Source organism: Pelodiscus sinensis, chromosome 3, assembly GCF_052426305.1.
Source record: "Pelodiscus sinensis isolate ZL-2025 chromosome 3, ASM5242630v1, whole genome shotgun sequence".
Classification (NCBI taxonomy): Eukaryota; Metazoa; Chordata; order Testudines; family Trionychidae; genus Pelodiscus; species Pelodiscus sinensis.
This window is the reverse complement of record NC_143054.1, coordinates 162,080,323-162,094,497: the sequence shown is the minus strand read 5'-3', so window position 1 is coordinate 162,094,497 and position 14,175 is coordinate 162,080,323. Positions and strand designations below refer to the sequence as shown.

The 14,175-nt window shown below is 52.2% G+C and overlaps 1 protein-coding gene across 1 annotated transcript in view; it reads right to left on the bottom strand.

The window, feature by feature from the left end:
• The window catches only part of LOC149525182 (ALK tyrosine kinase receptor-like), a 481,148-nt gene extending 468,856 nt beyond the window's left edge, over positions 1-12,292 (bottom strand). The window contains exon 1 of the mRNA XM_089777172.1: positions 10,591-12,292. Within this exon, the coding sequence (XP_089633298.1) occupies positions 10,591-11,263 (673 nt within the window). The 5' untranslated portion in view covers positions 11,264-12,292. The remainder of the gene's footprint in view (positions 1-10,590) is intronic.
• Between the last annotated feature and the right edge of the window lie 1,883 nt (positions 12,293-14,175).

Below are 14,175 nucleotides of genomic sequence, written 5' to 3'. Positions count from 1 at the left end.
CTCTCTGTGCAACAGCTGCTGCAGCAGGCAAGCTGGGAACTGCAACCATGGGGAGAGGCAGCATACAACAGCTGGGAGCCACAGGGAAAACTGCTGCTTTTGCTGCTGCCTTTCCCCAGGAAGCTAAAGCAACAGCCCCTTCCTGCAGCTCTCAGCTGTTCTGGATGCCTCAGAGCTGCAGGGAGGAACCACTGATGGTAAGGGGCCGGACATGCCTGAGTGGGTATGACTCCAATTGTTAGGATAGACTAAACCTTTAAATTGAGACACTCACATACACTCTCAACAGGCACCACTCATCTCTGGCAGAAACCGCTAATCCCACCATTGCAGGGCAGAACCCCAGAGTTCCTTCCAGTCAGATAAACAGAGAAAGGGAGGCCGGGGCTCTGCAAGCCACATTTTAACTGTAAAAGAGTCACATGTAGCTCGTGAACTATGTATGGTTTGGCCATCCCTGCTATAGACCAAGAAATATTGCTGAAATTATCTGGCAAATGCTTTTGAGTAAATCTGAGCAAAATCTTAAACTGTTGCAGACAATTTGGAAACACTAAACGAGGCTGCATTCGTTAAACAAATTATTTGCTATAAAATTGCTTGGCTCCCAAAAGATGTTAAATTGCTGGTCCCAAGAACACACAGTAAGACAGTGGCAAAATGAGGAATAAAACTGAGCCATCTTGCTTACCTCCCGCCAATGGATCACTACCTTGTCGCAGTTGTGGGGCTTGTGTGTCTCACTGACCCCTAGAGCTATGTTGGCAGGCAGGGCCAGCCTTAGGCCAATTCACCCAATTCCCCCGAATGGGGTCCCATTCCTAAAGGGGCCCCGCGCCCTGAACCCGGAAGTGTGCTGGGTGCTATGGGCGGCGAGTTATTGTTCAGAGCCGGGGCCCTGCTGCAGCAATATGTGGAGCTGGGTCTCTCCCCTGGCTCTTCCTCCCCTGCCAGCCCCTTCACATGTCCTCCCACCCCGCCCCCAGAGCATCCCCCCTGGTCCCAGACCATCCCTGCCATGTGCGGCTTTCAGTGTGGCTCCCCTTCGCTGGCACGTGCTGCTGCTGCCATGCATGGCATTTGCAGGTGAGCGGGGAGGACAGCCGGATGTGATGTGACATCATGTCCCGGGACTTTAAAACTCCTCGGAGGCACGTTGCATTGCATGGCCTGGCTTTGGGTTTGGAGTCCGGAGCCCGAGCACAGACTCCGGCCCTGGCCCCGCAAAGTGCAAGGCAGAAGGTAGGGGAGAGGGAAAACTAGGAGCAAGGGGCTTGTGTGGAGTGGGGAGGGCGGGAGAGGAAGGGGCTTGTGCAGAGGGGGAGGGGGAAGCAAGGGGAAGGCACCAAGGGACAGTGTGGAGGAGAGACAAATGGCAGGGGGCCAAGTGCAGACAATGAGGAAAAGGGCAGTAGGGGAGGTGTCAGTGAGAGGGGGACAGGGTGATGCTGGGAGAGGAGAGAGGAAGGGCACTGGGGGCTAGAGGGGGGAGGGGGAGGTGTTGGGAGAAGGCTTGAAAGAAGGGGTGGACATGAGAAAGGTGAGGATGGAGCAAGTCATGTGTGAGGGCACAGAGGGGCAGGAGGGGAATGGGGCAGAGAGTGGTGAGGGGGTGGGCATCAGGGAAAAAGAGGTCAAAGGAGGCAGGGGCAGTAAGGGAAGGGGGAGGCACCAGGAGGGTGCAGGGCTAAGGGAAGGTGCAGGTGCCAGGGGATTCTGGGGTGAAGCAGAAGGGCAGACACCTGCAGGGGAGAGACCAGCACCAGAGGACAGAGGCAGGGCAGGTGTGTAGAGGGAGGTGTTAGAAGAGGGGTAGCTCACATGATCAGAGTGGGGCTACTGGAGGAGTGGGCACAGGGAAGAGAGAAGGGCTGGTGGAGGGGGGCAGGTCGCAGGAGGGCTGAGGGCAGCGAGAAGGGCAGGAGTCAGGACAGCAGAGGAGGGTGAGGAGTTGGGGGGCAGCAGGCACCAGGGGAGCTGATGGAGCAAGAGGAGAAGACATGGCAGCAAAGAGAAAAGGTAAGGGTTTATAAAATATTTATTAATAACTTGGGTGCCACAGTGTCACATCCAAACAAGCCACATGAACTCAGTACAGGTGCACAACACAAAATCCATTCCTGCTCATGGGAGGAAACTCTTAGTCTATGTCTACACTGGCAGCTTCTTGTGCAAGAACATGTCCACACTGCCATGTGCGAGCTGTGCTTTTGATCAAGAAAGCTCCAATAGCCATTTTAGCCATAGAGGTTTCTTGCGCAAGAAATCCCTGCCAAGCAACCACACTGCCCTCTTGCGCAAGAGAGCTTACACTTGTTAGAAAAGAGTGTAGCTCTTGCACAAGACACGCTCTCTTACCATGCCATACTTTAAATTTCTTTGCCAAGAGCAGGCGGGCAGTGTGGATGCTCTGTGGGTTCTTGAGCAAGAATGGCTATACTTGCGTAAGAAGCCGCGAGTGTAGCCATAGCCTTAGAGGGAACACTTCCTCCAGCTCTCTGTCCCCGAGTTAATGGCACACACATTGGGTTAATGCAATTGCAGGATAGTTGCATGGGGGAGGGGGTTGGTGGGGGCCAAACTAATCCCTGTTGGTAGGAGGATGGTGGGAAAAGTCCTTCGAGAGGGGTGACATGACACCTTTTACTTCTGGTCATGTGTCCATCTTGCCCCAAGCGTGTTACCTCCAGAGGCCTAGTTAATGGGGGTCAAAGGGTGTGGCTTATGGGACACCACCAAAAATTATACAAATCTGCCGGCCCTGGAGGAGGTGTGCGTTTAGCTCAGGGTTTTCCTGTGCCGCTGGAGGGGGGTGTGTGTGTTGGCATGGGATTTTTTTTGTGCTTTTTTTTTTTGCTCAACCCCAAAATTGCTGTGAGGCCCGGTCAAAATTGTTCGAATCGGGCCCCATACTTCCTAAAGCTGGCTCTGTCGGCAGGAGCCTAGTGCTTCTGGTAGGATCATCTGTGCTGGACAGGTCGAAGGGTAGAGACTAGACTAAGTGTGATTCACTGGTTCTCCAGGTTGGGGGTTTGGCTCAGGGCTAACAACCCTGACATAGAAAAATTATGTTACGGAAACAGCAATGAAGAATTCTCCTACAACTTTGTGTGATGGCCTTCCTAAGTCCTCTCTGGGGACTTGTATGACTGACAGTAGTGAAAGCCATGAGGAAGCTACTGCCATGATGATGGACACCAAGACAAAGACCAGAATTGGATTCTGGAATGTACAAACCATGTACGATATTGGCAAGTTAGGGCCCAAGACAACGTGGCAGCATACTGTTGAGGCAGACATGAAGAGAATGAATTACAACTGGAACACACTGGAAAAAATGGCCAAAGACAGACAAAAATGAAGAACCTTCATTGCTGCCCTACATGCCAGTGGGCATAATAGGCATTAACTATCCTGCTTACCTGCTCAGAGAAACCACTTGACATGTTACTTCCTTCTAAACAGAAGAATTCAAAATCCCCAAAGCTGACCCAGTAGTACAGTGCCATCAACTTATCTTCTGAAGGCACCAGAATCTGGTGATCTGGAAAGAGACTCTTTTTCCTACTAGTTGGGGCAGAAAAGAACAGGAAAAAGCCTAGCAGGGATCCTCTCAAATCATGTATATATTTAGGGTTTGCTCTGCTCTAGCAATTGTTCACCAGCGGCTGGTGTGCAAAACCCCAAGGAAAGTCACAATTTGGACTTACCATTGTTTAAATTGGTACACAATTTGGACTTACCAGTTGGATTTACCATTGTTTAAAACAGAGGTCAGATCAGCTATTGCAAATTGGGGCATCTCTTAACTGCATCGGTGCTGCCCCATGTGCAGACAAGAAAAGCTCCAATATGCCCTGGTTAAGCATCCATTGGGTTTAAGGAATGGTAAACCCTTGGAGTTTGTCTGGTACAGCTACAATGCCTACAGCAATTAGCTGCTGAACCCCAAGTCCAAGCTGAACCACTTGCACTTCAGGGAAGTGCATCTGAAGCTGTGCTGCAAGGTGTTGATCTACTGTGGAAATTGTACCATTCACTTAAGTGGGAACTAAATCAGGTCCTGGGTACATAATTGGGATTTAGCAGAAAGACAGACAGACACTAGTGAGATGTATCTGCTTACTTCCTGGAATTAGGGCAGCTGGATTCACTATTGCCTAACCCCAACTTTCTTGTTAGGAAGCAAAATAGCAACAAATAATTAAGTAAAGGTGTAGGTAAAGCTGTGAGTGAAATCCTGGCACCTCTGAAATCCTTGGCAAAATGCCTGTTAATTTCAGTAGGGCCAATAGTTTACCCATGGAGTCCAGTTTTCATTTACACAATGGTCACTTTTTAAAATATTTGTGCGTCCCCTTTACTCTGCTAGAATGGTATAAGGAGACCTTAGTGTAAATGAGAATCCCTGCAGTATATTTAGTTGCTTGGAAAGTGTCAGTACTGCCATAGCTCTAGTAGGGACACTGCTATGTAGTGAGTACCAAGAAGATGACTGTTATTTCAGACATTACCCATGTGGCAGGTTAGTGTAATTCCATGGGAAGACCCCAGAGCAGGAGAAATGTGTCCCCCAGCCAGGGAGGGATAAGTTATGCATTACTATTTAAAAATATAATTGGAATTTAAAATCCATTTTATGAATTGAAGTACTTTGGCCTTTTGAGGAAGGCATGAGTCATTTTCATCCCACTGTGCCCCCTTCTTAATGAACGTTTCCCACCTTAGCATATGTAAGTAGTAATTAATCACAGGAAGTTATTTTACAAGTATTGTAGTTTAAATCATCTGATCACACCTACAAGAAACCAACTTAACATTTCAAGACCAAGTGTGCTGAGTACCTGTGATGATAATATGCCCCTGGGTGAATTCAGCCCAGTTAAAGTGCAACTGACATAGAGGGATCTTCCACACAACCTACGTAAGCAGTCTGTGACCAGTCCCTCTAGCACAGTAGAATGTGATGGGAGGGTCTCAGAGCTCAGGCTGCAGCCCAAGGCCAAATGCCAGCACTGGAATTAAATAGCTCTTTAGCCAGGACTGATGGATTCTTCCTAAAAATAGAGGGACACTAGAACCACCCCTCCACAGCCAGGCCCCTGCCCTTCTTCCCCCCGACTTCAAGGCCATGCCTTGGCCCCGGGCCAAAATGGATCAGCCCCCAGCCTGCATCTCCACCTCTGGGTCCTTTGCCCAGAGCAGACGGAGGGTCCATGGCTACCCAGAGCTGCCAGTGTGCTTCTTACCCTGACCTGGCACCCAGAGGGCCAAAAAGCCATTGCTGGGCCATAGTAAAAGGCAGCTGTAGCGAGACAGGCAGCTGTATAGAGCCACATACCCTTCATCTGCCCTGGGCAGGGAGCCAGGGAGTGTTGGGGACAGAGGCTGAGGACTGCTCATGGGCATCCAATCCTGGGCAGGTGGAGGGTTTGCTGTGGCTCCCCACAATTGCCTGAGCTCCCTAGACTGCTCTTACATGAGCTGGGCTCTAGCTTCCTGCCTGGCCAAGGACAGTGTAGAAGAGGGGAAGAGGACCAGTCCCATTGCAAAAAGTGGGGGGACCATGCCCCTTGGATCCCTATGCTCTGTCACCCCTGTCTTTAGCACACCACCACAAGCTTGAGTCATCTGGGTGTCTAATTGCACTGTTGATATACTCTATATGCACTACAATCCGGGGGATCTCCATATTACGGTGAGATAACTAAAGCACATGGACCTATCATGGTATAAAATCCTAGCAGAGTACAGTCAATGCAATTCCATCACCTGGCAGGGCCTTGCTGAGCCACATCCCAGTAAAAGCTACAGAGCCCTGTTTCTGCTAAGGGTTTATGCTGAGATCACTGATACACATGAATGATCTCCAGTAAACAATACAGAATCATAATAAAATAAAACCCAGACACCTTTCTTTGGCCTATGGCTTCTTGTATTGTAAAACAGATTAGGATTTATCATCTATTGTGGACTGCAGCTACAACTAAATTTTCATCACTGAGAGTGTAAGCCCAGTTAGCTAACATGGACTAGCTTAACATAGGCTAAAAAATAACTTTATTCCTACTGAAGGCAAGCACAGACACTACAGCTCCCACCAAACCTGTGGAGCTAAATTGGCTTTAGAAACTGTCCTTACTTTCAACTAGGACCTTGGCCCCAGCAACACTGAGTTGTGTCTCAGTTTCTGCTGGGATCTTGGCCATAGAAACACTGAGCCCTGACAGAAACTGCAACCAAGAAGTTGGACAGAAGGGGGAGGGAGCTTGACAATCTGTTTCTGGTCAGGGGGCTTATGGGAATGGAATGAAGGACCAACAAGCTTTAATTGTTGAGATTACCTCCAGCAACAATTCTTCACTGCAGTTACCTCAGGGTAAATACACCTTAACAGATATCTCAGGATCTTCCCTATAGCTCAGGCCTGCTGACTACATCACCATGTCACAGAGACAGAGAATCACGTTGCATGAATGTGGCACATGTTAACTCAGGCTCAGCCATGGTTTTTTTTCTTAAGTCTAAAGTGGAGACAGCCCCTTTGTCCATGGCTTAACAGGAGGAAAAAAGTGAACAGAAACAGCAAGAAAACTAAGGGTACGTCTACACTACAACGTTAATTCGAACTAACTTAGTTCGAATTAGTTAATTCGAACTAAGCTAATTCGAACTAACGGATCCAGACTAAAAAACTAGTTCGAATTAGCGTTTTGCTAATTCGAACTAGCATGTCCACATTAAGTGGACCCTGAACCGGGCTTAAGGATGGCCGGAAGCAGTGCCGGCAGGGCATCAGAGGAGGACTTAGAGCGTGGAGATGCTGTGCCAGGCTAGCCGAGGGCTGTGCTTAAAGGGTCCCGACCCCCACCCTGGACAAACAGGTCTCAGGGGTGCCCCGCTTGCAAAGCAGTCCTGGCTTGGATTGCCCGGAGTACCCACACTGGGCACATCACAGCACTCGGCCATCAGACCGGCTGCACTTGCCGCAGGCTGCCATCTAGGGAGAGGGGGCAATTGGGGGGCTGCAGGAGAGCTTCCACCCCAAAAGCCCGCATAGCCAGCCCAGTCCTCCCCATTAGGGGTGCGTACCCCATTCCTCCCTCACCTCCTTCCACTTACCCTTCCCTAGCCCCTCTTCTTGATGTACAAAATAAAGGACAATTGTGTTCAAAAATTGAATCTGTCTTTATTGAACAAAACTGGGGGAGACTGGGAAAAGGAGGTGGGAGAGGGGAAGAGAGAGGCTGGGAGAGGGGAGGGCAACTAAAATGATCAGGGGTTGGGAACAGGTCCCATATGAAGGGAGGCTAAAGAGACTGGGACTTTTCAGCTTAGAAAAGAGGAGACGGAGGAGGGACAGGATAGAGGTCTCTAAAAGCAGGAGTTGGGTGGAGAGGGTGCATACAGAAAAGTTCTTCATTAGTTCCCATAAAGAAGGACTAGAAGACACCAAAGGAAAGGAATGGGTAGCAGGCTTCAAACTAGTAACAGAAAGTTGTTCTTCACAAAGCAAAGAGTCAACCTGTGGAACTCCTTGCTGCAGGAGGCTGTGAAGGCTAGAACTAGAACAGAGTTTAAAGGGAAGTGAGATCAAGTCATGGAGGTTGGGTCCATGGAGTGCTATTAGCCAGGGGGTAGGAGTGGTGTCCCTGCCCAAGGTTTGTGGAAGGCTGGAGAGGGATGGCACGAGACAAATGGCTTGGTCACTGTCTTCGGTCCATCCCCTCCAGGGTCCCTAGGGTTGGCCGCTGTCGGAAGACAGGCTACTGGGCTAGATGGACCTTTGGTCTGACCCAGTACGGCCATTGTAAGTTCAGGGCTCAGGGTCGGGGGTCTCAGTGGACCACCTTGATTTTCATGCACACCTGCTCCTGGGTGGCCAGGCTGGAAGCTCTCCTGCCCTAGCCGGCCACTTTCCTGTGCCTAGTGCGGAGGTCGTGGACGAGGTCCACGATGTCCGCACTAGCCCAGGTGGGTGCCCACCTCTTGCGGTCCCGGGCAAGCTCCCGGGAGCCGCCAGCCTGGTCCCAGGAAGAGGAGGAGGGCTGGGGGGCATCGGGTGGGTGGCTCGATCCATGCCAGGTGCAGGGTCTGCTGGCTGGGTGCTGGCAGGCTTGCACCTGGCACGGGCACCGTAGCCAGCCCGTGCCCCTTTAACGGCTCCGGGGCCGGGAAGGGGGCAGTAGAGTTTCCCTGGTGTTGGCCAGAGTGGCCACCAGGGAAACCTGGGGAGGGCTAGCCTCCCACTAGTTCGAATTAAGGGTCTACACAGCCCTTAATTCGAACTAGTAAGTTCGAACTAGGCTTAATCCTCGTGGAATGAGGATTACCTAGTTTGAACTAAGCGCTCCGTTAGTTCGAATTAAGTTCGAACTAACGGAGCGCTAGTGTAGCGCCTATGAAAGTTAGTTCTAACTAACGTCCGTTAGTTCGAACTAACTTTGTAGTGTAAACATACCCTAACAGACTAGTTGTGACACTGTAAGGACTTAGTGGAAACAACAGTGTTTTACTATGATGTAGTTATGGGAGGCCAGTCATGGGGTGAAGGGGAGAGAAACAACATCATTATAAAAGGTACAGGCATCCATCAGGATTTTGCAGCCACATCAAAGACCTGTTTTAGTTATCTCCCTGTAAATAAAAAATACATCATGCAGACCCGCTTTAAAAGCCCAGTCTGATTTCCATTATATTAGGGGACATCTGAAGTGGCTTCCTGAAGTTAGTTTCAACAGAATTAATAATTGCTGGCCCATTTTGTCCAGTTTTGAGCACAAAGCTGGCTGCTTCATCATTGTGCTTCAAGCTCCAGCAGTGACTTGTCTCTTAATACTTTAAGTATATTCTGCGGTCCATTAAATAAGCTATCCAACTGCTCTCCCTGCGACAAAGTATTTGGTTATACTGTCCATTAGGGCCTATGTTCTTTCCGTAAGAGAAAATGAAAGAAAGCTAGTATTAGAGCTTAAATAATTGTGGATAAAGAGACAAAATCACAGAACAAAGACTTGGCCCAGAACAAAGACTTTTTATCTGAGGGAATGTAGCTTAAAATCTTGCAATAGAGAAGTATCAGTGCTGACAGCTGTCGTGCTTTCTACACTTTAACCCATCCAATGCCCGTTCCTTTTAGACTCCTTAGGTTCCAAAGGACAGAGTTTATTACGCCCCAGTTCACCTCCAACTGAAGAAGAACCAAGTGCTCAAGCCTTATATTTGTTCTGAGTATTTACTATCACACAGCTGTGTCCAGTTCATGACATGAATGCCTCATTGTGTTGATACACCAACGGCATAATTGTTTTGGCTGCTTCCTGGTTGGTAATAAATGAGGAGCCAGAAATCACTTGTTGCTCTACAGTCAGATTTGCAGCCTTTATTATCAAATTAAATCCCTATTTCTCCACTTTATAAATCCGGATCCTACACTACTTAGGTCAGTGGCAGTATTACGATTGATTTCCACGAAGGCAGGACCACACTATGGAGGAGTAGTTGGACTTCGAGTCCTTATGTCTGAATGGAACAAATTCCAGAGGTTAAGCAAAACAGCTGGGTGCTGTCTAGATGATCTGCACAACTACGCTCGTCCTCGGGCTCTCTGTTCTGCTAAAGCTCTAGCAAAGAGGAGACAGGTGGGAAAAGCCCCATTTCATTTTGATTTTAAAGAAAAGTCAAGCAGGTGGCTAGGGCAGGGAGCTAGCATTGGCACCCTGCAGCTTCTCAGTGGGATACAGACCATTCGTCAACAGCAAGATTAGACCCATAGTGAGTTTTTAATGCCCGTCCCCTCTTACTCAATAAGAGACGGCATTCTCCTGGCCACCATTCCTGCTGTAGCTGGGGAAGACAGGAGAGCAGAGAAAACTGGAGCCAGGGTATTAGATCAATGCTATATTATTGAACCAGCACAAAAGTTTCTGGGTAGAGGAGATAAGACAGCATTGCAGGACCCCCGTGTAAAGCAATCTGCAGTGATAATTACTGCCAGCCCCTGGGAACTGCTGCAGCCACTTCCAAATGTCCCTTATTCTCTCTCTCTCTCACACACCCCCCTCCCTCCATGTATGTCTCTGCGCTCCACAGCTGGCTGCACAATCCCGACTGACCAATTTGCAGAAGGGGAAGACAGACCTCTAGTAGGGAGCCTGGGGAGTTGTGCGGTCTGCAGATCCTGGGGCGAGAGACTTCGGGGGGGGGGGCATCTCTACTCCCCTCCCCGGTTTTTATTTGGACCGGGACCATTTGATACAGGCTAGTGCAGTCCAAACACAACACAGTTACTAGTCCCCTGTGTAGGGCTAGGTTAGCCGCATACATGGGGAGGGAGCACTGGAGAAACACGGGAGCCCTTTGCCTCCCCCCAGGGGAGGTAAACACGGACGGGAGGGGGGCTCGAACCAGGGCTTGGATCCTGGCGGGTGTTCCAAACTTTCCCCAGCCTCGGGATAAGGGAGAGGCTACATGGGAAGAGCACTTGGGCCCCAGCTCCCCAGCCGATGCGGAAGTTCTCCGGGCTAGCCGGGGACATGGAGCGCGCGGGGTGCGAACCGTGGCGCCAGAGCATGCAAAGCGAGCGCTCACCTCTCCAGGAGATCTGAAAGAGCAGGCGGGGCTGGGCGGCTCTGATGGCCGCGGATAAGCTGCTCTCTCTGCCCAGGAACGCCGCCTTCCTCTCGGGCATCAGCCGGATCCTCAGCCTTCCTTCTCCGGAGCGGATCCACCAGCTGAACTGCTCGGTGAGGTTAAACTCCAGCTCCCCCGTAGTTGGCTCCGCTTCTTCGCCCGCCGCCCGGGCCGGGTCCCAGGCGCAACCCTCCCGCAGGCTCCCTTCTCCTACCTCCAGCACCAGCTGCTTGGCTCTGCGGAGCTTTCGCACCGAGCCCCCTTTCAGCACCTTGGACAGGTTTCGGGCCCGGGCCGGCGGCCGCGGGGATCCGACTCCGGGAAGCCAGTGGTTGGCCACCCGAAGCAGGGGCGAGCACTCCAACACCAGACTGCAGCGCGTCCGGAGCCGGTCCCCTGCTTCCCTGCCGCCCAGCAGCAGCTCCCGCAGGTAGGTCCGGAACAGGGAAGGGACGATGAAATCTACCGCCAAGCTCTTCCTCTGGAGCCGGGAGAAGCTGGGGGGCTCTCGCTGCAGCTGCTGCCCAGGCTGGGAGCCGGAGAGAGGGTTCCTCTCTTCCGACCTCAGGGCTGGGGGGAAGGAGAGGAGCAAGGTGGCCACAAAGAAGGGGGAAAGGCTGGCAGGTTTCATATTCCCATGGGATGGGGAAGAAGTCACTGGTTCCTAGGGACCCCCTCCCGACTCAGTCACCAGTTGGATTCCCGGTTAGTCTCTTCCTTCACTTGCAAGAGCTCAGAAGAGCCCCTGGATGCCCCTAGTCAGTCACCAGCAGACGTTGCAGGGAGCCAGGGGAATCCCTTGATCGCCTCCACTTCCAGGAGGAGGCAGGACTGTCTCAGGCACCTACGGGACTCACTGGATCTCTGGCAATCCCTCCTAGGAGCCGCTGTCCTCTCCCCCTGGAGCCCGCTGCTGGCCGGGTGAAAGGCCCCCGGGCGTGTGTCCGCGCCCGATGGACAGCCACAAGGGGACGCGTGTCTCTTCTCACGCGCCTCAGCGCGACGCCCATTCACGAGTGCGGCCGCGCGTGGGGGCTGGCCCCGCTCCCCTCCCGGCTTGGCTTTCCGCTCCCGCCTCTCAGCAGCTCGCGCCTTCCCCCGAGGGCATCCCCGGCTCGGCTGCTGCCCCGCAAGGCAGGGCTGTGTCCGGGGCGGGAGCTGTTCCCATCCCCGCCTAGTTGCCCAGAGCCTCTCTCGGCTCCCCAGCCCTCCCGCAGTCCGGCGGGCTGCGCCTGGCGCTCCTAACTCGCGCTGTCCTCGGGCTGGCTGCTGGGGTGAGAAGGGGCCTCAGGCTGGGAGGTCCCCCCCAAAAGTCTCTACTCCCGGCTGCCCAGTTTCTCCCCGCGGCTGGCTTTCTGGAGCAGAGGTAGCAGCGGGCGGTGCGGACGAGTGGGGGGCGGAGGAGCTGGGAGAGCGGCTCCCTCGGCACCTTCTTCCAACCCCAGCCCGGTGGAGCCGCAGTGCGCGTCCGTGGAGCAGGCGAGAGACTGGGTGAGGGGCGCAGCCGCTTCACCCCCCCCCACTCCGCAAAGCTGCAGCCGCCAGTCCCTAGCAGCGCCTCGGCGCGTGGCAGCTCGCAGCTGCCCGGCCCGCTCCCCGCTCGCTGCTGCTGCTTCGCCGGGGCTTTTCTACAGGCTCCAACTACCCGCCACAAGCCAGGCGTTACCCCGCCGCCGCTGACGTCACGGCCGAAGCCTGCTCCCGCCAGCCAATGGCATTGCCAGCAGGGGACATTATTCAAATAGCCCGAGAGAGGGGGGAGACTCGCGGAGGAGGGGGGGGGGGCGCTTTCATTGAGAAAAGCGCTACGAGCCCTTCCCTCCCTAGCCACTGGCGGGGGAGCAGCCTGCCCGGCGGCTGCAGGCGAGCGGGAGTCTCCGAAGGGGGCGGGCAGTGATGTGCGTCAGGCGGTGCAGCGGGCCGGGCCCGGCCAGGGGAGCTGACGCCTCACAGCCAGGCGCTCTGCGAGGGCAGGCGGCGAGGTCCCCGCCGCGCAGCTGCGAGTCACCCGCGGAACTGGCTTGTAATGACCAGACTGGGGGTGAGATGCGAGAAGGGGCCGCTAGTGCGGAAGGCGCGAGCAGGGCGCGGGAGGCGAGCGCAGCGCTAGGCTCAGTTGTGCCGCTGACTCGTCTGCGGGACGTTAGGCCAGTCTGCAGCTGAAATTTACATCCTGCTTCACCCGCGGAGCACGGGGTTCAAAGGAGTTTAACCTGAGGGGCCCCTTGTGAGACTCTCTGTTCTCACCTGTAGAATAGTGATAGAAATGTAGCCGTGTTAGTCTGCGGTAGTTGAAGCAAAATGCAGGACGATGTAGCACTTTAAAGACTAACAAGATGGTTTATTAGATGATGAGCTTTCGTGGGCCAGACCCACTTCCTCAGATCAAATGATTTGATCTGAGGAAGTGGGTCTGGCCCACGAAAGCTCATCATCTAATAAACCATCTTGTTAGTCTTTAAAGTGCTACATCGTCCTGCATTTTGTTCTCACCTGAAGAGGAATAGCCTCTGCAAGGGGGTGATTTTCATCTTCCCGCTTATATGGATTGATATATTTTTTAAAAAGCGATTAATTCACTTTCAGCGGTTGGAAAGAGGCTGTTGGTCTTGTTTTGTAAGTCACTCAAACACTTAATATTAGTTGGCTGTGGTTTTATATACAGCCTTAGAGCTGAGATCCAGAGATTCTCACTCTATTTCCTAGACAGAGACATAGCCAACACACAGCGTCAAGATCAGGAAAGGCTAAGTCTATGCTGCGGAGCTATTTAGGGATTCTTCTGGTATCCCAAAATAGCTATTCCGCATCTTTGCGTAAACCCTATTTTGAAATATAACGGGCGCGCTATTCCGATGTCCCTGTGAACCTCATTCCACAAGGATTAAAGAACATTTTGGAATCGCGCTCTATTTCAAAATTTTGAAATAAGCTATTTTGAAATTAACTCAAAATAAGCTACACAACTTGCATAGTTCAAATGGTGTTGCCTATTTCAAGATAAGGGTATGTCTACATTACAAGGGTATGTCTACACTACAGAGAAAGATTGAAGCTGCCACTGTCAATCTTCCAGGGTTCAAATTAGCAGGTCTGGTTAAGACAGCTAATTCGAAGTTAGAGGGGTGCTCTGGGTTGATGCCAGTAACCCTGCCTTCACAAGTAGTAAGGGAAGTCGAAGGAAGTGTTCTCCCTTCAACTTCCTTTAGTGTAGAAAGTGCCAAAAGCCGAGTTTAGCTACTTTGACTTCAGCTATGCAATTAATGTAGCAGAAGTTGCATATCATAATTCAACTTTGTCCTGTAGTGTAGACATACATAGGTATGTAGGAGTTTGGGTGAAGGAGGAGACTGTGATCTGGGGCAGGATCCAGGAAGGGGTCTAGATGCAAGAGAGCTTTAAGGCCTGGGAGAAGAGTGTAAAACGGGGTGCTGGGTCTGAGAGGGAGTTGTGACCTGGGAAAAGGAGGGTGCAGAGGGTTTGGTTGATGACGTAAGGCAGAAGGGGGTGGTGACCTGTGGCAGAGAGTTGGGGTGCAAGAGG